Source organism: Poecilia mexicana, unplaced genomic scaffold (genome assembly GCF_051168715.1).
Source record: "Poecilia mexicana isolate PSO_F unplaced genomic scaffold, ASM5116871v1 scaffold_2, whole genome shotgun sequence".
NCBI lineage: Eukaryota > Metazoa > Chordata > Actinopteri > Cyprinodontiformes > Poeciliidae > Poecilia > Poecilia mexicana.
Genome location: NW_028263371.1, coordinates 13285603 through 13303694, shown reverse-complemented (window position 1 = coordinate 13303694; position 18092 = coordinate 13285603). Strand labels below are relative to the sequence as shown.

The window sequence follows — 18092 nt, the reverse complement described above, 5'->3', positions numbered from 1 at the left end:
ACTTTGCATTAAAAGTGTCATTATTTACTAAATGACACTTCATGTCAACAGTCGTAAACATTCATGAAGACTCCTTCGTGCTCCTGGCGGCTGTTTTGTCATGTCAGTCTTATGCACACCCCTTCAAATAAAGTGTTGCCAATTTATCACATTTTAGCAAAAACTGCAGATGTGTCTGCAGGTGAATCTTTGGTTAAAACATGTTTGATCTTCACTCAGTGGGTAGAGTACCCAGTGAATTTTACCCAAGAGTAGCAATACTTCATAATAAAGTTACTGAAGTAAAAAGTACAATGTAGTAAAACTATTCCTAAAAATAATTTTTTTTTCGCCCTCCAAAAAAATTTGACTAGTTATGACAGAAGTGGTTCAGTCACACCACTCCTTCCGTGAAGATTTTGTTTTCTGCGTTTTATCAAAAAGATCACTCGGTTTCGATACAAAATGTTCTGCTAAATCGCTGCAACGTCTCGAAGATGCTCACTTAATCCAGAGCTGTCAGCTCCAGGCATGGAGCGTTGTCTGCCTGCTGGGTCTCCAGACCACCACAGCCCTCATCATTCACACATGATTATTAAGCCATTAAACCGTTGAGGTGCTTCATGCCTTGGAGCTGAACATGAATCATCAGGTTTGGTTTATCTTGCGAGGTTCTTTATGGGGGGGATTATTTTGACACAACTCCGTTTTCTCTTGCGCAATGGGATTGAGAAGTGTGGCCGCCACGTCACTCCCTCTCTCAACACCAAAGAAAGAAAAAAAAAATGTTTCCAATATACCATCTCCGTCACCCAAACATGCTTTATAATTTCTCTTTAAAATGTTCCAGATGATTTGCTCCAATTGTGGTTTTGGGGGTTAAAGGAGCTTCTTGGCTGAGGACGGAGAGAAGACTTAGAACAAAAACCACTAAACGGAGCCTGCTGTGCTTCTCGATGGAATCGGATGAAATATAATGGAAACTGTCATCATGACTTTGGTTGTGTGTTAAGTTTTGATGACCTCGGGTGCGTCTCTACCGTTCTACTGTTGAAGTGGAGGTAGTTTGTTGTATGCAAAGACCCTGAATGTGAAGCGTAAACTTGAACAAATACGTTGTGATGTAACAACTGTTGGCGCATCGATCCACGTTTTGGAGCCGATGTCCAATTTACGATTTTTCTGAAGCTTTGACGCACTGATTTTTAACCACTGTAAGGACTTCCCTTGGTGACCTCAGGATATATTTCAGTGTTTTTTTGGTATAAATTTGTTTACTATGGTACATTTATAGTCAACAAGTGATTTCACCAAAACAGCCAAAGGTTGTTTCAGTCGGCAGAACTTCACTGGTCCAGGTGAGTTCAAAGTCTGGTCACTAATTTTTGTTTGTTTGTTGGTAAAACTTTAGCCAACAAAATGGAGAACAATTGATGAAACCCTAAAATTTGGAAATTGTCTGTTTTTCTTTTAATAAGGCAACAATCTGAAGCCATTTTTAAAAAATGTTTTTGATCTTTAATGATATACAGATTTTATTAAAAAATTTTTGTTTTTGAGCAGGTATGACTAAATAAATGAATAAAAAACTAACTCTTCCATTTTTAATTTTATGCATTTTGTTTGGACACCACCACTCGAGTTTATGGGACAGAGATGGAATAAAACTCAAAAACAGTCGTCCCTTTTTATAAGTCACATCCTTGGCACTTTTCACAACACAAAAGGTCACCATATCAGAAGAGGACACTAATTACCAATTGTCTGACCTGATATTTGAGACACAACAAATCATATTTACTAATAGATGAGCTAAATAGTTTTTATCTTGAACACCTTACTGTACTGGAATTAGCATTGCTAACTGTGCACCGCCTCACTCTGCTAAATGTAATTTTTGTTACTGATTTGTCAGTTGGTGTCTGTTTTTATGACTTTGTTTCTGTGGTTTTAGGATGCACAAATGAACTTGATTTGATTGTCCTTAGCATAAGTACAACCGACCTTCACTCGTAGATTTGTATGCCAACGTTTCCAATACGTCTTTGGAGGATAAAAGTGCAAAAAGAAAATAAGAATCTTGTTTGAATCTGTTCAGCATTCCTGTTATCTGCTGAAGTTTGACTGTCTCGCACCAAACGTTCCTCCGTAGAGAGTACGATGTGGTCAGCTTTCTGCATTTTCCTTGACATTGAAAATGGCCGAGTCTTCCTGCCTTTGCAATGTTAAGAGTGTCTTTAGGTGAATGAAGTAAAGCACTAAAAGGACAGGGTTTTTTTCTTTTACTATTTCTCTGCATATTCTTGAATAAAAATGTACTTGATGTACAGAAAACACTTTCACAACTTTCCCAGAAAACAGAACGACACACTATGTAGAAGAAACAAACACATTTGGTCCATTTAGAAAACTTGGAACGAACTTTTGTTGCATTTATGACCTTTTTAACTCTCGTACTCAGTACGTTGGACCGGTGCAGAAATGTTGTTTACAAAGTGCAGGAATGAGAGCAGAAGTAGCACATAAAGTTCAGCAATTAACCTGAATTGCTCAGTGCATTTTTGCCTGCGGTGTGTGTGTGTATGTGTGTGTGTTCAAGGGTTCCAAACCGTTCCTTGATGCTATGATTACAATTTTTTTTTCTTGAGCAAAATCCCATCACTTACTTTTTCCCCTCATTCCATTTTTTTTTCTTGAGCTCTACTGAGACCAAAATTAAAGCTAGTCCGCTAACCAAAGTAGCAACCACATGTAACTGAGGGGTTGCCCTCTATTAGATGTTTGTCAAATCCCATATTTTCTGTCATATTTAGGCTGCCAGGCTTCTCATATCAGAGTCTGAGCTCTGATATAACAGAGCTTAAAGAAGAAGGCAAGAATTAGAACCATCTTCTTTGTTTCAGCGTTTTAAAGTCACTGCGTTCTCGAGGCTTTGGCCCACTGTGTGGACAAGCGGTCTGTCTGTCTCCTCCTCGTTGAGTCGTAATAATTTCGCAGCAAGGTCAGCGGTCCTTTGTTGATGAGAAGTACCGGAGCGGGCCAGTAACTGAGTTGCTGTTGAACTTTTGTTGCAGAGTGTTGTTCAGGCACGACGCCATGACTGACTGTTAAATCGTGAACTCTGCAGTGTGTTTTGCGTGGGGCCTGTTTTGACCGCGGGATCCCCCGCCCGCTTAAAGAAGCTTTTGTTTTTGTTCGAGTCCCCACCCTCGGATACGAATCACAACTGCCTAGTAAAGTAAATGGCGTTATTTGAAGGCCGTAGGCAGGCCGTTTCGCAGCGGTTGTGTGCGAGTGCAGCCGCTTGTTAAAAGATTTATTACGAGGTTGCGTGTTTTTTGCCAGGTCACTTGCTATTAGCAGCACATTGTGTGATACCAGTTGATATGAAATCTCTTTATGGGTGGTAATAGAAATAATTAGGGATTTGTGTAAGTAGTTCACACAAAGACTAGGATAAAGTCAACTTAGCTCAACTGATCCCAACATGCAGGAAGCACTCTCGCCTTGCAGCAGGAAGGTCATTGGTTCAAGTCCTGGTCTGGGGTCTTTTCTGCATGTGAGGGTTTTCGGTTGCATTTTCCACTTTTTACCAACGGATCACAGAAGCGTTTGAATCCTTTTCACATTTTTTGTTTTTCCTCACGTTGCAACTGCAAACTCGTGCCAGTGCACCCGCAAAAGGTAGAGATTAATTCTGAACTGCAATTCAAGTTTTAGCTCAAATAAAAACCTGTAAAGTGCATTTATGTTCAATCGCCTTTTACTCCGAGACCCCTAAATGAAATCTGGTGCAACCAGATGCTAGAAGTGATCTGGTGAACCAAAACTTTTGGTCGTCTGACACCAAAACTTAGTTTTCTGGCTCACGTCTAAACTAGCTCTACCATTTGCTAGTCGATTAATTGTCCCAGTAATTATTGCGAAAAACAATAATATTGTTTTGAGACCATTTTTAAGTAATATATTGATAATGGCGAAATAATTCAAGTTTGCCCTCATAGGACTAATAAACATAACAAGCAAAAACTATGAAATAAAATGGAAATTAAAACCACATATAGCCAAAACCATAAATGACATGGATTATGAAGCAAAATTACCTTTCAAAAAATATGAATCATCAGAATGGAAATTATTGAGCTTATTTTCGTTTATAAAGCGATTAATTGACTATATTGCGACAGGCTTAATCTAAACTTTGAACAGCAGCCATTAAGATGAGTCTGCAGCTACTTTGCATTCTGTAATTATTACTTTGTATATTTATATATATATTATATATATTTTTTAAAACAATTCCATACATTTTAACAGGCGGCTCAGAGTGAGCAGAGGACATGCAGACGCATGGCAGACCTGTGCTTGCAGAGCGCAGGTACAGACTGTGACCTCGGCACGCAGCAGAGGACACGCAGTGACGAATACGAAGAGACAACCACAGGGCCCCTTGCATGTATGTCAGAGGACATCCAGAAAAACATAACCACATCCTACTGGCTCACACACAAGCCTCAAAATAAACGCTGTCCTCAGCCACCAACACACGCCTTCCTTCATTTTCCTCAGCGACTCCTTCTGTGGGTCTGACTCGTTCCCTTTTCATGAAACCTGCACTGAATGCACCCGTCCTCCCTGCGCACGCCTCACCTCAACCTGCCCTCAAATGTAGCTGCAGGGAGACCCGACAAAGTAAATGATGAATCAGTTAATCCCATCGCAAGTTAAAACGAGCTCAGGAAGTTCCACTGACTTATTGTTTTTCTCTTTCTACCAAAAACTGGATGACAAAAGTTTTCAGTCTGGTACTTTGGTCTCAACTGGACCTTTTTTTATTTAGCGACTTTATACATAATTTTATTTTTTTGTTTTGTTTACTTTACATTTAAAATAACTTCCAGTTCCAGTGTCACATGTTCATTAGAATTTAATTGTTCTTGCACTTTTACACCATTACCCTTAAAAACGCTCTCAAAACGACAATATTACCGTTTATCGCAATAACTTCTGGGACGATTTATCGTCCAGCAAAATGTTTTATCGACACAGGCTTAACTAAAGCCGCTGTGAATGAAAATACAGATTAATGTTGTTTAAGACGCGTTACTTGAAACCAACACCTGCATGTTCTTTACTTGTTTTTCCTCTGCAGAGCCCGGCCACCAGAAGACCTTCAAGAGGAAGCGATCCCTGATCAACTGGCCTTTCTGGAGGGGCTCCAGCACCCAGCTGGACAGCCTGCCTCTGTCCCCATCGCTGCTGTCTCCTAGCCAGGGACGGCTGTTTGGACAGCCTCTGAACTCGGTGTGCTCTTCAGATCACGGCCTGCCCAAGCCCGTCATGGTGAGATGACTGCAAGTTACTCAGATTAAAGATTTTTGGGGAGACGGGAGGAAAAAAAAAAAACAAAGGAGTGAAATAATGTCTTTTTCTTCTCCTGTTCTGTAGGAAATGTTAGTGTTCCTGTATCAGGAAGGGCCGTTCACCAAGGGCGTGTTCAGGCGGTCGGCTGGCGCTAAGGCCTGCAGGGAGCTTCGGGACAGGCTGGACAGCGGGACGGAGGAGCCGGAGATCACACACCAGTCTGTGTTCGTCATCGCCACCGTCCTCAAGGTAACGCCGCCTCTCAGCCCGCACCCAGCTCTCTCACCCGTCCGATACCAGACAACAGAGGGCAGGTCCGACTGAAGCGCGTCCAAAGTCGCCCGAGTCCAGACGGGGTGGTGTGTGTCGGCGCAGGCAGCCAGGCAGGGAGCCAGACTCGCTCACAAGGTGCTGCCTTGTTCAGCTTCCAGCCCAAGCAGGAGCAGCTCAGGTGTTTAACTGGCTGCCCCTCAGACTGGGGGGAAAAAACAAAACAAACCAATTTAAAAAAGAATATATGAGATATTGTCTCGTTTTTCTACATTTACTTAAACTATTTGCAGCGTCTTAAAAATATCTCCATCCCCCTTGAAATTTTTCCCCATTTTATCCCCCCAAAAGTCACAGGGCCAACACTGGCTCACACACCAGCCTCAAAATAAACGCTGTCCTCAGCCACCAACACGACTATGTTGGTGGCTAAATAACGACTTGAGCCATTATTGTATGAAATGCAAATCTGAATAGTGTGGCGTGCATTTATATTCAGCCCTCCTGAGTCACAACTTTGTAGAAGCATCTGTTTTTTGAGAGGTCGATCAGATTTGCATGTGATTTCCTGCAATGGGCTACTTTGTATTTAGCCACTTTAATCTTTTTTTTAATATATAAAAGGCATCCCCAAAGCATGATGGTGCCTCCACTGTGTCTCACTATGAAAATTTGTTGAGAATTCTTTTTTTTTTTTTTTTTTTAGCAAACCAGTGTGTTCTTTCTGTCTGTCTAGTTAAGAACTTATGTTGTGTTTGTCCCAATACAATACAAATACAGCAACAACATATGTAAAAGTACAATGAGTGCGATTGTAAAATTATTTCTCTCAGCATTAGTCGTGAAGCTCCTGCTAGCTGAATATGAAAAGTGTTGTTTTTTTTTTAGCCGTATGTTAAAGAAAAGACAACAAACCTCAAAGGTCGTAAATAAAAAGTACAACATTAACAACCTGTAGCTGCTGCTGCTGTTGTTGAATGTCTTTAAGATTGACTAAACCGTCATTACGTTCTGTGCTTACAGGACTTCCTGCGAAACATCCCGGGCAGCATACTGAGTGTGGATCTGTACGATCAGTGGATGGATGTGATGGAAGGAGACGGAGGAGAGGAGCGGCTGCCGGGTGTTCAGAGGTAGGAGCTGGAAGTCCTGGACCGGTTCATACTTGGGCTCCAGAATCTTTCCTGTCCGCTAAGAATGTTCCCGCTCAGCTGCGTCACAGGGAGGTCGTGTTTGTTTACCATACAGATTAAAGAGCGCGACACCCAGCGCCACTTACACTCCAGAAGCAGCAAACTGAATTCCTTCTGCCGAAGGAAAAATAAATAACACGCAACATGGAGGCAAGAATGGAATCTGCTGCTGACCTAGAGCCTCTTCTGCACATATAAATATATTTTAAAAAGAGATGTGCAGATGAATCTGTCTCTTCTGTCAGACTGCGTGTTTCTGCCGTTACATATCCTGTCTGTCCTGCTGCAGGCTGCTGCAGCTGCTGCCCAGTGAGAATCATCTGCTGCTGCGTCATGTGATCGCCGTGCTGCACCACATACAAGGCAGTGCCCACGACAACCAGATGAACGCCTTCAACCTGTCGGTCTGCATCGCTCCCAGCATGCTTTGGCCTCCGACCCCAAGCACTCCGGAGATGGAGGGAGAGGCCACGAAAAAGGTGCGAAACCCGGGAGTTTTTTTTTTTACAATGTTTCAGTTCATCAGGTTTATTAGATGAGATTTGGTGGAAATATTTAACAAAATGAGAGGGAGGGAGGGGGATATTTGGGAATATGTAGTCGTCTGAGATGGCAGTGAAGTTTAGCGTTTGGACTAAAAATCAAGATGTTCTAATTAAATGTACAGGTAAGTTAGTTTTGTTCAAATTTAACTCCCAAAAATGTTGAAACAATTTGTATTAATTTTATTTGTTTTATTTCCCATAATATGTCTGTTTAGAAATTATGAAAGTTCAACATCTAAAAAAAAAAAAAACAAAAAAAAAGAAGCTGAAATAAAATGGCCGTAATCCAAAATGTACTTGCTGACCTGATTGTGCTAATTTCAAACTAATTATAAAGATATTACTTCTGCTCTTCTAGTTTTTCCTCTCATGGTTCATCATAGTTTAGGGTTAAGGGATTAAACATGAGTGAACTTGTAATAAACCTTTTAAATCTTATCTAACAAGGTTCCATGTCAGCCGTTTCCCTGACAACCAAAGCTACATTTTGCATTAGCAACGACTTCTGCAAAGTTAAGGAGCTCAGCTTGCTAGCAAGATCTATTTTAGCATTAGCGCAGTTGCTAAATTAGTTTCAGCTGGATAAAAAGACCTACATTTCTGATTTGACAGATCATAACTTTTACTAAGCTGATACAGATGTAATACACCCTGACCGTTCCCTGCTGGATGCCATACGCTGTGGAGCTAGCATCCTAAAATAAATCCTAATCTAAATGTCTACGAAGGCAAACAATGTTAGAATTTAACAGTTGTTGAATTAAATTATTTTAAGAGATTAACCAAATTTTAAATTCCTTCTTTTTTCTTCTTACTCTGAATGTTTCTGTATTTAACCAACAGAAACTATTTGTTGGAAATAGAGTGAGGAACTTTGGAAGTTTTCTGCATAAAACAGGTTAGCCTTTTCCTCGTTTCTGCATTTCGTGGTAACCTAACCCCGCAGCTGCCTCTTATTGAGCCACAGCCTTATCAGTCTAACTTCCAGGAATAAAGAAAGCGTATTTCCCAAAACTCTGGATAGTCGGATCTGTTTCAGTGTGTGAGTAATGCAGCGAGTGAGTGCGTGTTGACAAAATTTTTCCTATCGCAGGAGTAAAGTGTTTGAGGATGACTGCTTTGAAATCGTTGTGACAGTAAGACGTGCGTGGAAAGAGTCTCGTTCACAACCTTCGTATGGAAATAATCCTAAAATGGAATCATCAGATTCTTGTGTTCAGATGAGAATAAAACCTCTGAGATTACAGCAGGAAAAACTGGAGCAGTTCCAGGTCCATACCTGACAAGTGTTTTTTATTATTACTTTTACTAAACCTCTTGTAGTTAATATTTCCAATGATTTTTTTATGTAACAGACATTCAGGTGGTTTAGCAAAGCAGTTAAAATGCAGCAAAAAATAAATATCAGATTTCTACCCCAACTTTCACTTTTTGCAAGCTAGCAAACTAGCGTTAGGCATTTAGCTTGACTCTGGGTCAGTTTGCGTCTTTGGACCCCATTTCTTGCCATGATTCTTTTATATGTACCTATCTATGCAAGTTGGGACATATAAGTTCATTATTTATAGTTTAGAATATTTAGGGATGATGCAGATAATTATAAAAATGCTGAAATCCTTTGGGTAATCAAATTAATTTGCATAATTTTGTCTGAAAACTTTGTATTGGAATCCATTTTCACTTCTTTTGGTTCTGATCCCCCTTTTTTTAACCTCTTGACTCTTATAAAATATGAAAGATGAACTCTTCCTTGTAGCACAGGTGGCCGCTGCAGGAAGTTAGAAAAGTAGCAGTTTTATTTTATTTATAAATACCTACTTGGGTGAGTAATTATTGTAAAGACGAGGCAGAGCTGCTTCTTCCTCCAGAGCCCACCATCAAGCTTCACAACTCATTTTGATTTGTGGTCAGTTTTAAAATGTTATCACTGAGCACAACATGCGATCTCTGTGTGTGGTTGATTTGCTTATCATTTCAAAAGTGTGTGTGTGTGTGTGTGTGTGTGTGTGTGTGTGTGAGAGGGAAAGCTAGTGTGTGTGTTCCTTAGAGTGGCTGAGGTTCATTGAGAAAACATGCAAAGAATTTCCTACACAATCCCAAAGCCAAATATGTGTGGAGAAATGTGTCACTGCAACCCCCCTCCCCTTGCCCTTCTTTCTTTCTTCACACACACACTTGTCAGCACAGAAATCCTCAACACCCTCAAATACCAGAAGATCAGTTTCACAAATACTCCCCTGGTCACAGTTTCCCTGCCGCCACAGTGGATGTTTGTGTGTTGGTTCCAGTAGGCAGCCTTTCCTTCTAACAAGGCAGATTTGGACGCTTCCCACCGGCTGCTAACCTTGTCGTCAGACACGTGGACACTGAGATTTAGCAGATTTTGTTTTGCCTGAGTGTCTGGTTCTCCTTCACAGCAGCATATAATTTAAATGCTTTTGGCTGAACATAGTTGTGTAGGAGCTTCTGAGGTAATTGCAGCTTTAGTTTGTGCGCACTTTTTTTTTTCTGGACTGTGGTTAAAAAAGAAATATATATATATATATATATATATATATATATATATATATATATATATATATATATATATATATATATATATATATATATATATATATATATATATGCTGGCCAGTCCTTTTACTTCTGCCTGTTGTTTTTTTAAATGTGCTGACTTCTCTCTGTTGCTGAAACAGGAAGTTATTCCACAGCTTTGGCTGCGTAAGTGAGTTTCAGATACCGAGCGTGTTGCACTGATCTGCAGTGCCTGGCATCTATGACTTTTTCCAGTTTTGAACACAATCCTCTTTACATTTCGTTGTATTTTTGTGTCATATAGACATAACACAAAGTTGGTGGAGTTGAAGCAATTTATTTTTAGTTTGCAAACCAAAATCAAACGATGACTGGAAATGGAAAGTTTTGAGTTTCCATTTCAAACATACGCAAAACTTTCAGTGTTCCACTAATGTCAAAAGAAACACTTTCTGAGCTGCGGCATTTTATTAAATGAGAAACACAAACAAAATCACCCTTGAATAAGTTTCCCTACTCAATAAGTCATTTAAAAAAACATCCTCCAGCCACTTCCTGTCGTCTTTTTCGCCGGTAGTAAAACCCAGTTACGACAAAAGTGTTTACAGTTTTCCAACATGTACTAATTTCAACACATTCAAAAAAATCACCTCAGCCTACCGCAATTTATTTTTATTTTTTGGGTGAAAAAAACAATCAAGCCCAAAAATCTGGAATTATATGCCAGATATTTTCCTTGAAACATATTTTTCTATGTTTTTCCTTTGGATAAAGTTCACAACCTTGTCCCTTCGCTCTTTCCTTGGATTTTATTGGAGCCGTTTGTTCGCAGCTCCTTTTTGGCATCTTTTGGCTTGTGGGTCGCCACAACACGGCCTGGAAAAATGTTGCCCTGGATTTCATTTAAGGGTGTGAGAGTAAAAGGAGCTGAAGACAAATGCCTGCCCTGCATTTTTTATCTTTATTTACGTATGCTTTGCTTTGTGTTGGTCTGCAAAGCGTTAATGTTTTGCGGTTCCAGCGTGACGAAAGGTGAAAGTTGTAGCAGGTCTGAATGTTTTTGCTCATGCATTCGTCACAGAGTCAGAGCGGCGGGAAACAACAACAGCTCCTCTTGTGTAAACCCGACAGCCAGACTCGAGCGGAAACTTTCCACAGTTTGGGACTCTGGTGTTTGTGTGGGACGTCGTCTTTGGTGTTTAGTAAATTTTCTCTGTTTGGTTTACGAGGCGGCAGCTTCAGACAAAGTTTGGTGATTTGTTTGAAGTCTGAGCTGATAGCAAAGCAAAGAAACTGCCGGCGTGTTTTACGAAAACCTGACCTCGTCGGAATGTCCGTTCCTTCCAGTAAACAGGACCTTTTAGGACCCTCTTAGCCTCAAAACGTTCCGGTTTATATTACGATGTGCGCTGGATGATGAGTAGACGAGCCTTCTGGACTCGTCTTGCTCACAGAGCGAGCAAATATCAGAGCTGGAAACTCTATGAAATCAGCAGGACATCATCCATAATGGCGGGGGAAAGGAGTTCCAGAAGGACGTCTCGATGAGTCAGGGATGCTGTGGAATGCAAATACTCTTGAAGGACTTGGGAAGTTGACGTCAGCGTAGCACAAACAGCTATGATAAACTAAAAGACTAAAAAGTAACACTTTTGGCAGCTGTTTCACAAAATTATTAAGGTCCCGGATCAAAATAACAAAGCTGAAAGACTCTCCAGCACCCTGAAGCAGTGTCGATATGCAACAGTATGTCCCATACATCAAATGGCCTTGATTTTAGCTTCCATGATTACAGTTGTGAATATTAGCCTTATGATGAAACAGGAAGGTGTTTGCAGAAATTCAGAAGTTGCTAAGTGGTGAATAAAAGTGTGTCTTTAAGTAAAGAAACCCTTTTCAAAGGCGCACTGTAGCCCACTTGGTATCTCGAGCTGAACCAGGTTGCTTTCAATGCTTTTTGGACGTCAAAAAAGCCTTCAGATATAAATGTCCCACACATACATCACTCCCTCAGAATTATACAAAAATTGCTAAAGAAATATTGCTGCAATGGCCCATTGATGGCGCGCCTCCACAGTGATTAAGTAATGCTATCTGCAGTCATGAAAACTCACTCACATCGGCATGCTGGATGCTTGGAGGGGTTGAGGTGGGAGAGGAGCTGCAACTTGTTTTCTAGTAATTCAGCTATAATTAGATGACGCTTTGGGTTGATTCACAGATTGAGTACAAAAGCATTAAACTTTCTGAGATGAGGCGATCAATAATAAAATCATTAAATGTTCCCTTTGCTGAGACAGAATATCAATTTTACCCTTTTCATCCCAATACAGACATAGTTCATGATTATCGTCATGCATTTGTTAAAACAATCAGTTGGATGAATGTATATTTTAACAGATTTTTTTTGTCAATTCTTAAAACTAAAAACAAGATTTAGGCCACTTTTACTGAACAGCATACAGCTAAGCTTAATGACTAAATATTTTTCAAGCTTTGAAGAAACTAGTAGCCTTCCATTTATTAATTTTAAGTTACTGACCATTTTTTAGCTGCAGAGCTTGAAAGACATGAGGGACAGTCTATAGTTCTCATGTCTATAGTTCAGACATTCATCTGTTAAGACGACAAATGGTTCTCTGAGTACAGGTTTTACTTTTTCACTCTGTGAGAAAAAGCTCAATTTCTGACGTTTTTCCCAGTTTGACCGTCCGTGCAATTTGTGCTGACGCGGACACTTTTTGAAACTGCGTGTTGGCTCAGTTTCTGCTGAACTCTGGCTGCTTCCCTGAGGAACTGATTGAACAACTGAAACAATAAACAGCAGCCGTCCTTCAAAACCCGTCTGTAAAACAAAGAGCAAACTGTCAGCAGCTGCAGGAGAGTAAATAAAAAAAAAGATGCTGAAACGGGATAGATGTTATCTAATCAACCTGTTTTTTGTTGTTGTTTTTTTTTACAGGTGTGTGAGCTTGTGTGCTTCCTCATAGAGAACTGCACCAGCGTCCTGGGAGACGTCGCCTCGTTGTTCAAAGACGTCAGCCAGAAGAGCAGCAGCGACCACGGATCTGGTAAGAACTCAAGAGACGGAAAAAGACAGAGTCCAAGTTTCAGTTTGATTTAAAAACTACATAGTTTTAGTCTCATTTTATGAACATTGGGGGGTAAAACAGCTAAAAATGGTTGCTCTGTGCTTTTCAAACATTTGTTTCCCTTCTGAAAGCGGTGATAAAGCCTCACTGTGTTGTCCCCTCAAAGTGACGCGGACCGAGACTCGCCGTCTCTGTCTGTCTAGCCGAGTCGCCTCGGCCCTTTCAGTCCTGCTGATTGCGGTCAGCAGATTGACCTCCGGTAATTTCGGTGACTGCCAGGGTCACAGGTGCTGATTAAAATGCTGCTGAATCTCCTCTTTCATACGCGGCGCTGATTTTTCTCCTTCGTGTCGAAAATAACCGCCGGAGGTCAAAGAGCTCACGGCGGGATGAAGCTTTGTCCTCTGTTCTCCACATCTTCGCCGAGTTTTGTTCGTTCAGCTTGGGAGGTCGAGATCATTAGTTGCTCTCAGGCCTTCGCTTCACTGTTGCCGGGCCGTTCACCCTCCCAAATATATGCGACCTGTATGTGTTCGCCATTGTGAACGGGTAATGACCTGAAAGTGTCCCGCATGCGCAGTAGAGGGTGCAATAGTGTCAGCGTTCTCAGTGTTCTGCCATCCGCCATAAAAAGAAGTGCTCAGTGTTTGCGGAAGTAAACGTGGAGGCAAACGGCAGAGCTTAGCTTACATATTTGAAGTTGTTGTCCAACCGGTAGCATATTAACAACCTAATCCTCATATAGTCCGTCATGGTTGTTGTTTTTCTTCCCGCTTCTGCGTATCAGGGCGCAGAATAGTGAGATTTGTTGAGAATCAGTGACGTTCAGTTTGGATGTATGCAACCCGGACGTTGGGTTAGATATGGATCGCATTACGTCAAAAAAATCAGAATTGGGTCACTTCAGCTTGCAGTGTGAACACACCCTATTTGTCCTCAATGCAGCGGATTGAAGCCTGGACCCTGACATGTCTAACTTTTTCCCAAAATCATTTTTCAACAAAATCATTTAAAAAGTGCTGCAGTATCTACGCTCCAGGTAGCAGTGGCAGTCACGTCAACATTAGCCACAGAGCATGGCTAAAGTAGTGCTAGGCTACTTTAGCTTATCTAGGTGCTAAGCTAGGCGAAAGATACACTCAAAGCAATTGTTTTCTTGACAATGTTTACCTCTTCTTGTCAGTTCTTCCACTTCCGTTTGAAATTCAAGGTTAGGACAAGCTTGTTACCCATAAGAAAAACGTATTTGCTGTTTTATTGGTGTTGAGCTCAGAAACTTGTCAGAATTTGCAAACTGGGCCTCTGTCATCTTTTTTTATAATCTCCTAGTCCACAATTATACAACACAAGTAGATGTTTTTTTGTAGGTTGGTGCAAATGGAACAGAAAGTTTGTTGTAGCCAGACTGATGGGTTAAAGATAACATTTCATATGTTTCTACATGTAACACTGCAAAAACACAAAATCTTTTTGGTCTAGTTTCTTCTGTAAATATCTTTATCTAAATAGTAACTTTTAGGCAAGATATAGCAGCTTGTTTTAAATCAATAATTATTGAATATTGATTAAAAAGTACTAGTTTCCCTGGCAGATTTTTTCATTTATTACAAGACATTTTCCCTGTGATATGTGTGAAAAATAATCAGCCAGTAGAACTACTACTTTTAATCAATATTCAAGAATTATTGATGTAAAATAAGCTCCTATATCTTGGTGAGAAGTTACTTCTAAATTAGTTTTCTTATTTCAAGTGTACCAAGATATTTGCGCTAGAAACTAGACCAAAATACTTCCCACTGTTTGCTGCTTTTTGAATTTGGTGGAGGGTTTCTTTAATCTTCTTTCTTCTCCTCCCTAGATGTTTCCTCTTTCCAGATGAACGACTCGTCCTACGACAGTCTGGAGAACGAGCTGAACGATGACCCCGAGTCTCCCTACCAGGAGCAGCTGCTGCTGCGCGAGAAGGCCAAGCCGGAAAGCCGCAGCCGGGACTCTGTCATCACCCTCAGCGACGGCGACCCCGAGCCGGATACCGACCACCTCCTGCAGCTCCCCCCTCTGGCCAGGCCCAGGAGGTTCAGCCCCGCCGTACGGCAGCCCCGCAACGGCTCGTCGCACGCTCCCAGGAGACTCCGGAGAAGCTCCGAACCGGCCTTGGCTTTGGCGAATGTGCCGTCTTCCGGCTCGGCGGCAGCCAACGCAGACAGCCACCACTTGCCCTTAAGGAAGGCCAGCTACGACGCAGCCATGGAGGGGGAAGAGGACGAGGTGTTTGTGGAGCAGGGCTTGAGCAGACTGCAGCTAAACGAGGAGGTGAAGGACGGGTGTGTCCAGAGAGGAGCCAGCGGTGGGCGGAGGAAGACGAAGCACGCGCCTCCGCCTCCACTGCGACTGGACGCCAGCTGTTCCAGCCTGTCTTCACCGGCGACTTCTCCAACAGGATCCTCCCTCAGCTCCTTAGACTCTGCCTTTTCTCAGTACTCCACTGACTATGCCACGAACGGCGCAGCTACTCAACGGTCGCCAAGAGACTCCCCGCCTCAGAGGGACGCCGCGCCCCATTGGCAACCATCCGTCCATCCGCCTCGTGGGAACCAGATCTCCCAGTCCCACGGACTCCACCCGAACACCTGGCTCAAGAAGGACCGCTGCTTGTCTCTGAGACAACCCGACACCGGACCATTGGAGGACGTACCCGTGGTGAACGGGAATTCTTACCCAACCGGCGGTGGTTGCTCTGTCGCTGTTGACGACACGGCAGCATCACAGCCGAATGAAAACTGCCATCGGCGGTCCAGCAGCCCTCCGTCCTACCAGCAGGCTCTCGTCCAGCTTCAGCGTAACCGCTCCCCATTTTACAGAGGCGCAGAGAAACCTCTGACCGTCAAAGAGCTGAGGCAGCTCCATGACCAGAGCTGCTCTGCCAAATCCTCCGGCGCAAACTCGTCAGACAATCCCAAACTGGCCGCAGGAGCCAAGGTCTCGCAAAGACCGGCGCGGACCGAGAGAGTCCACCCTCCGCAGAGTGTTTTCTATGGACAGACGGCCACCACTCTGGTTCTGCAGAGGCCAAAATCCCACTCCCTCACCCCTGCTGCCGAAGGCCACAAAGGAGGGAAGACCCTTCCTCGCCGAGCCTCCGAGCCTGCTAAGGTCTCAGCCAATTCGGACGCCTCCAAGAGCCTCACCCTAGACAGACCTTTGGGCAGTAAAACTCAGCCAAATGGCGGCAGACGGAGGGCGTCGCATGCGGAGTCCGGCCACACCTGCCCACAGCTTTGCCTGTCTCCTTCCGCCACCCAGGTGGTGAGGGACTACTTCTCCTCACAGGGCCAGGCAGACCCCGACTCCTGCCTGAGGAAGAGTCAGGAGGTTGCCGTGGCGATAGCGCAGAACAAGAAGGAGTGGCAGAGCAGGCGGTGCAGTGACCCGCGACTGGAGGACTTCGAACAGCTCTTCTTCGCAGAAGAGTCGTACGTGTAACATAAGAACTGTACAGACAAATTGTAAATGGGAGAATGTGTTTTTTTTTTTTTTGTTTTTTTTGTGTACAGCTGTTGCCTTTTATGGTATTATATGTTTTTCTTATGTGGCAGTGTTGAGTACTTTAAAGGTACTCTGTTTTCCTGAAGGTACAAATATGCACCACAATTAGCAAGAAATGATATTTAGCAGTGATTATCGCTCTGACTTTATGAACAGTTAATACAGCTATTCCAGATAATTTCTTTTTTTACCCATGGTTTAAATCAGCAGGAAGTGTTTTATTCTCTTTCTAGCATTTTCCCATCTTCTTTTAAACATGTGAATGTTTTATTTATATATATAAAAGCTGTCTTTCCACTCATACAGGTGTTCTCTGGTTTGGATCTCTTGGAACGACGGGACGTTACAATTAGAGATGCACTGATCACAGATTTGTAGCCAAATTCCAAATCTTCCTGGTTTTTCTAAAGTTTGGATTTATACGTACTGATGTTTTCCCTTAACGTGGTTATTACATAAGCTAATGGGATTCATTTTTTGTATTTTACTACCATTTTAAAGCACAAAACTATGAAGGAATCAACATTTTAAATAATACTGAACATCTAGTTTAGTCTTCCACACAGTGTCGGTACGTTGCCTTCACTGATTCTTGAGTTTTCTACTAGAAGGATCAGCTTATTTCACCAGCCAGCTGATTTCTCTGTGTGCCTCTCTAGTTTAAGTCTTTTTGAGGATGCTTTTATGTCACTACTATATTTTAATGAAGAAAAGCAGCCAATTTAACAAGAATAAATCTTGTTCGTATGCCTCTCTCTACCTACAGTATTTTTATTTTAAAGTGAGGCCAAGATGATCTTGTTTATATTAGTTTTTTTCTTAATAAATGACCTCAATTAATAAATTTCACTTAATTACTACAATAAAAACATAATTCACTCATTTTAGCTCTGTAAAAGAACAGGTTTCATGAGTGTTGCATGTTTTCTTTAACAAGAGAAGGGTGTCATTATCCATGTAACGTGTTGTCTCAAAAAGTACTCCGTTTATCATTTCCACTACCTTGAATTGTGTTCAGCCTGTATAGTTGTGAATATTTATGTTACAGATATATGTATAAATATATATATAATATCTTGATCCTTTTTGGTATGGTTTGTGAAAACGAAATATGTATTTTTGTACAAGCCAATTCTGCTGCTGCTGTCCTAATGGTATATTTGCTATAAAACACACCATTTGTATATTGTGTAAATCTAATGCTCACGAGAACGAGGAAAAATGTGGATTTTAATAAACGTTGCTCTTGTGAAACTATTTTTGAAGCGCGCAATGATTTTGTTCATATTCTGAGCACCGTGGGGTGAAGAGGGAGAATAATAGTTACGGCGTAACGTCAAATTCGCCTTTTCGTGGATTTTTTGTTTCTTTTCTAAAATACTTGAAAAAGCTCCCAGCTCCGTTCAAAAGGTTCAATGTGCTGCGTGTACCGTTTACTTCCTAAACGAATACATCATTCATGACCCAGTGTGGCTCTCACTGTGACACCACAGAGGAAACAACTGTGGCTTTTGTCGATCTTTCCTCGAGGTTTTGTCTGCAGTCTTTTGCTGAGGCCACCGCCATAT

General features: G+C 41.9%; 1 protein-coding gene across 1 annotated transcript in view; it reads left to right on the top strand.

Annotated features, from left to right (window-relative positions):
* LOC106928728 (rho GTPase-activating protein 20-like) overlaps positions 1-17781 on the top strand; it is a 39061-nt gene extending 21280 nt beyond the window's left edge. Inside the window, exons 10-15 of the mRNA XM_015005179.2 lie at positions 5132-5322; positions 5428-5592; positions 6637-6746; positions 7096-7285; positions 12849-12957; positions 14837-17781. Of these exons, the coding sequence (XP_014860665.2) occupies positions 5132-5322; positions 5428-5592; positions 6637-6746; positions 7096-7285; positions 12849-12957; positions 14837-16461 (2390 nt within the window). The 3' untranslated portion in view covers positions 16462-17781. The remainder of the gene's footprint in view (positions 1-5131; positions 5323-5427; positions 5593-6636; positions 6747-7095; positions 7286-12848; positions 12958-14836) is intronic.
* Positions 17782-18092: the final 311 nt, after the last annotated feature.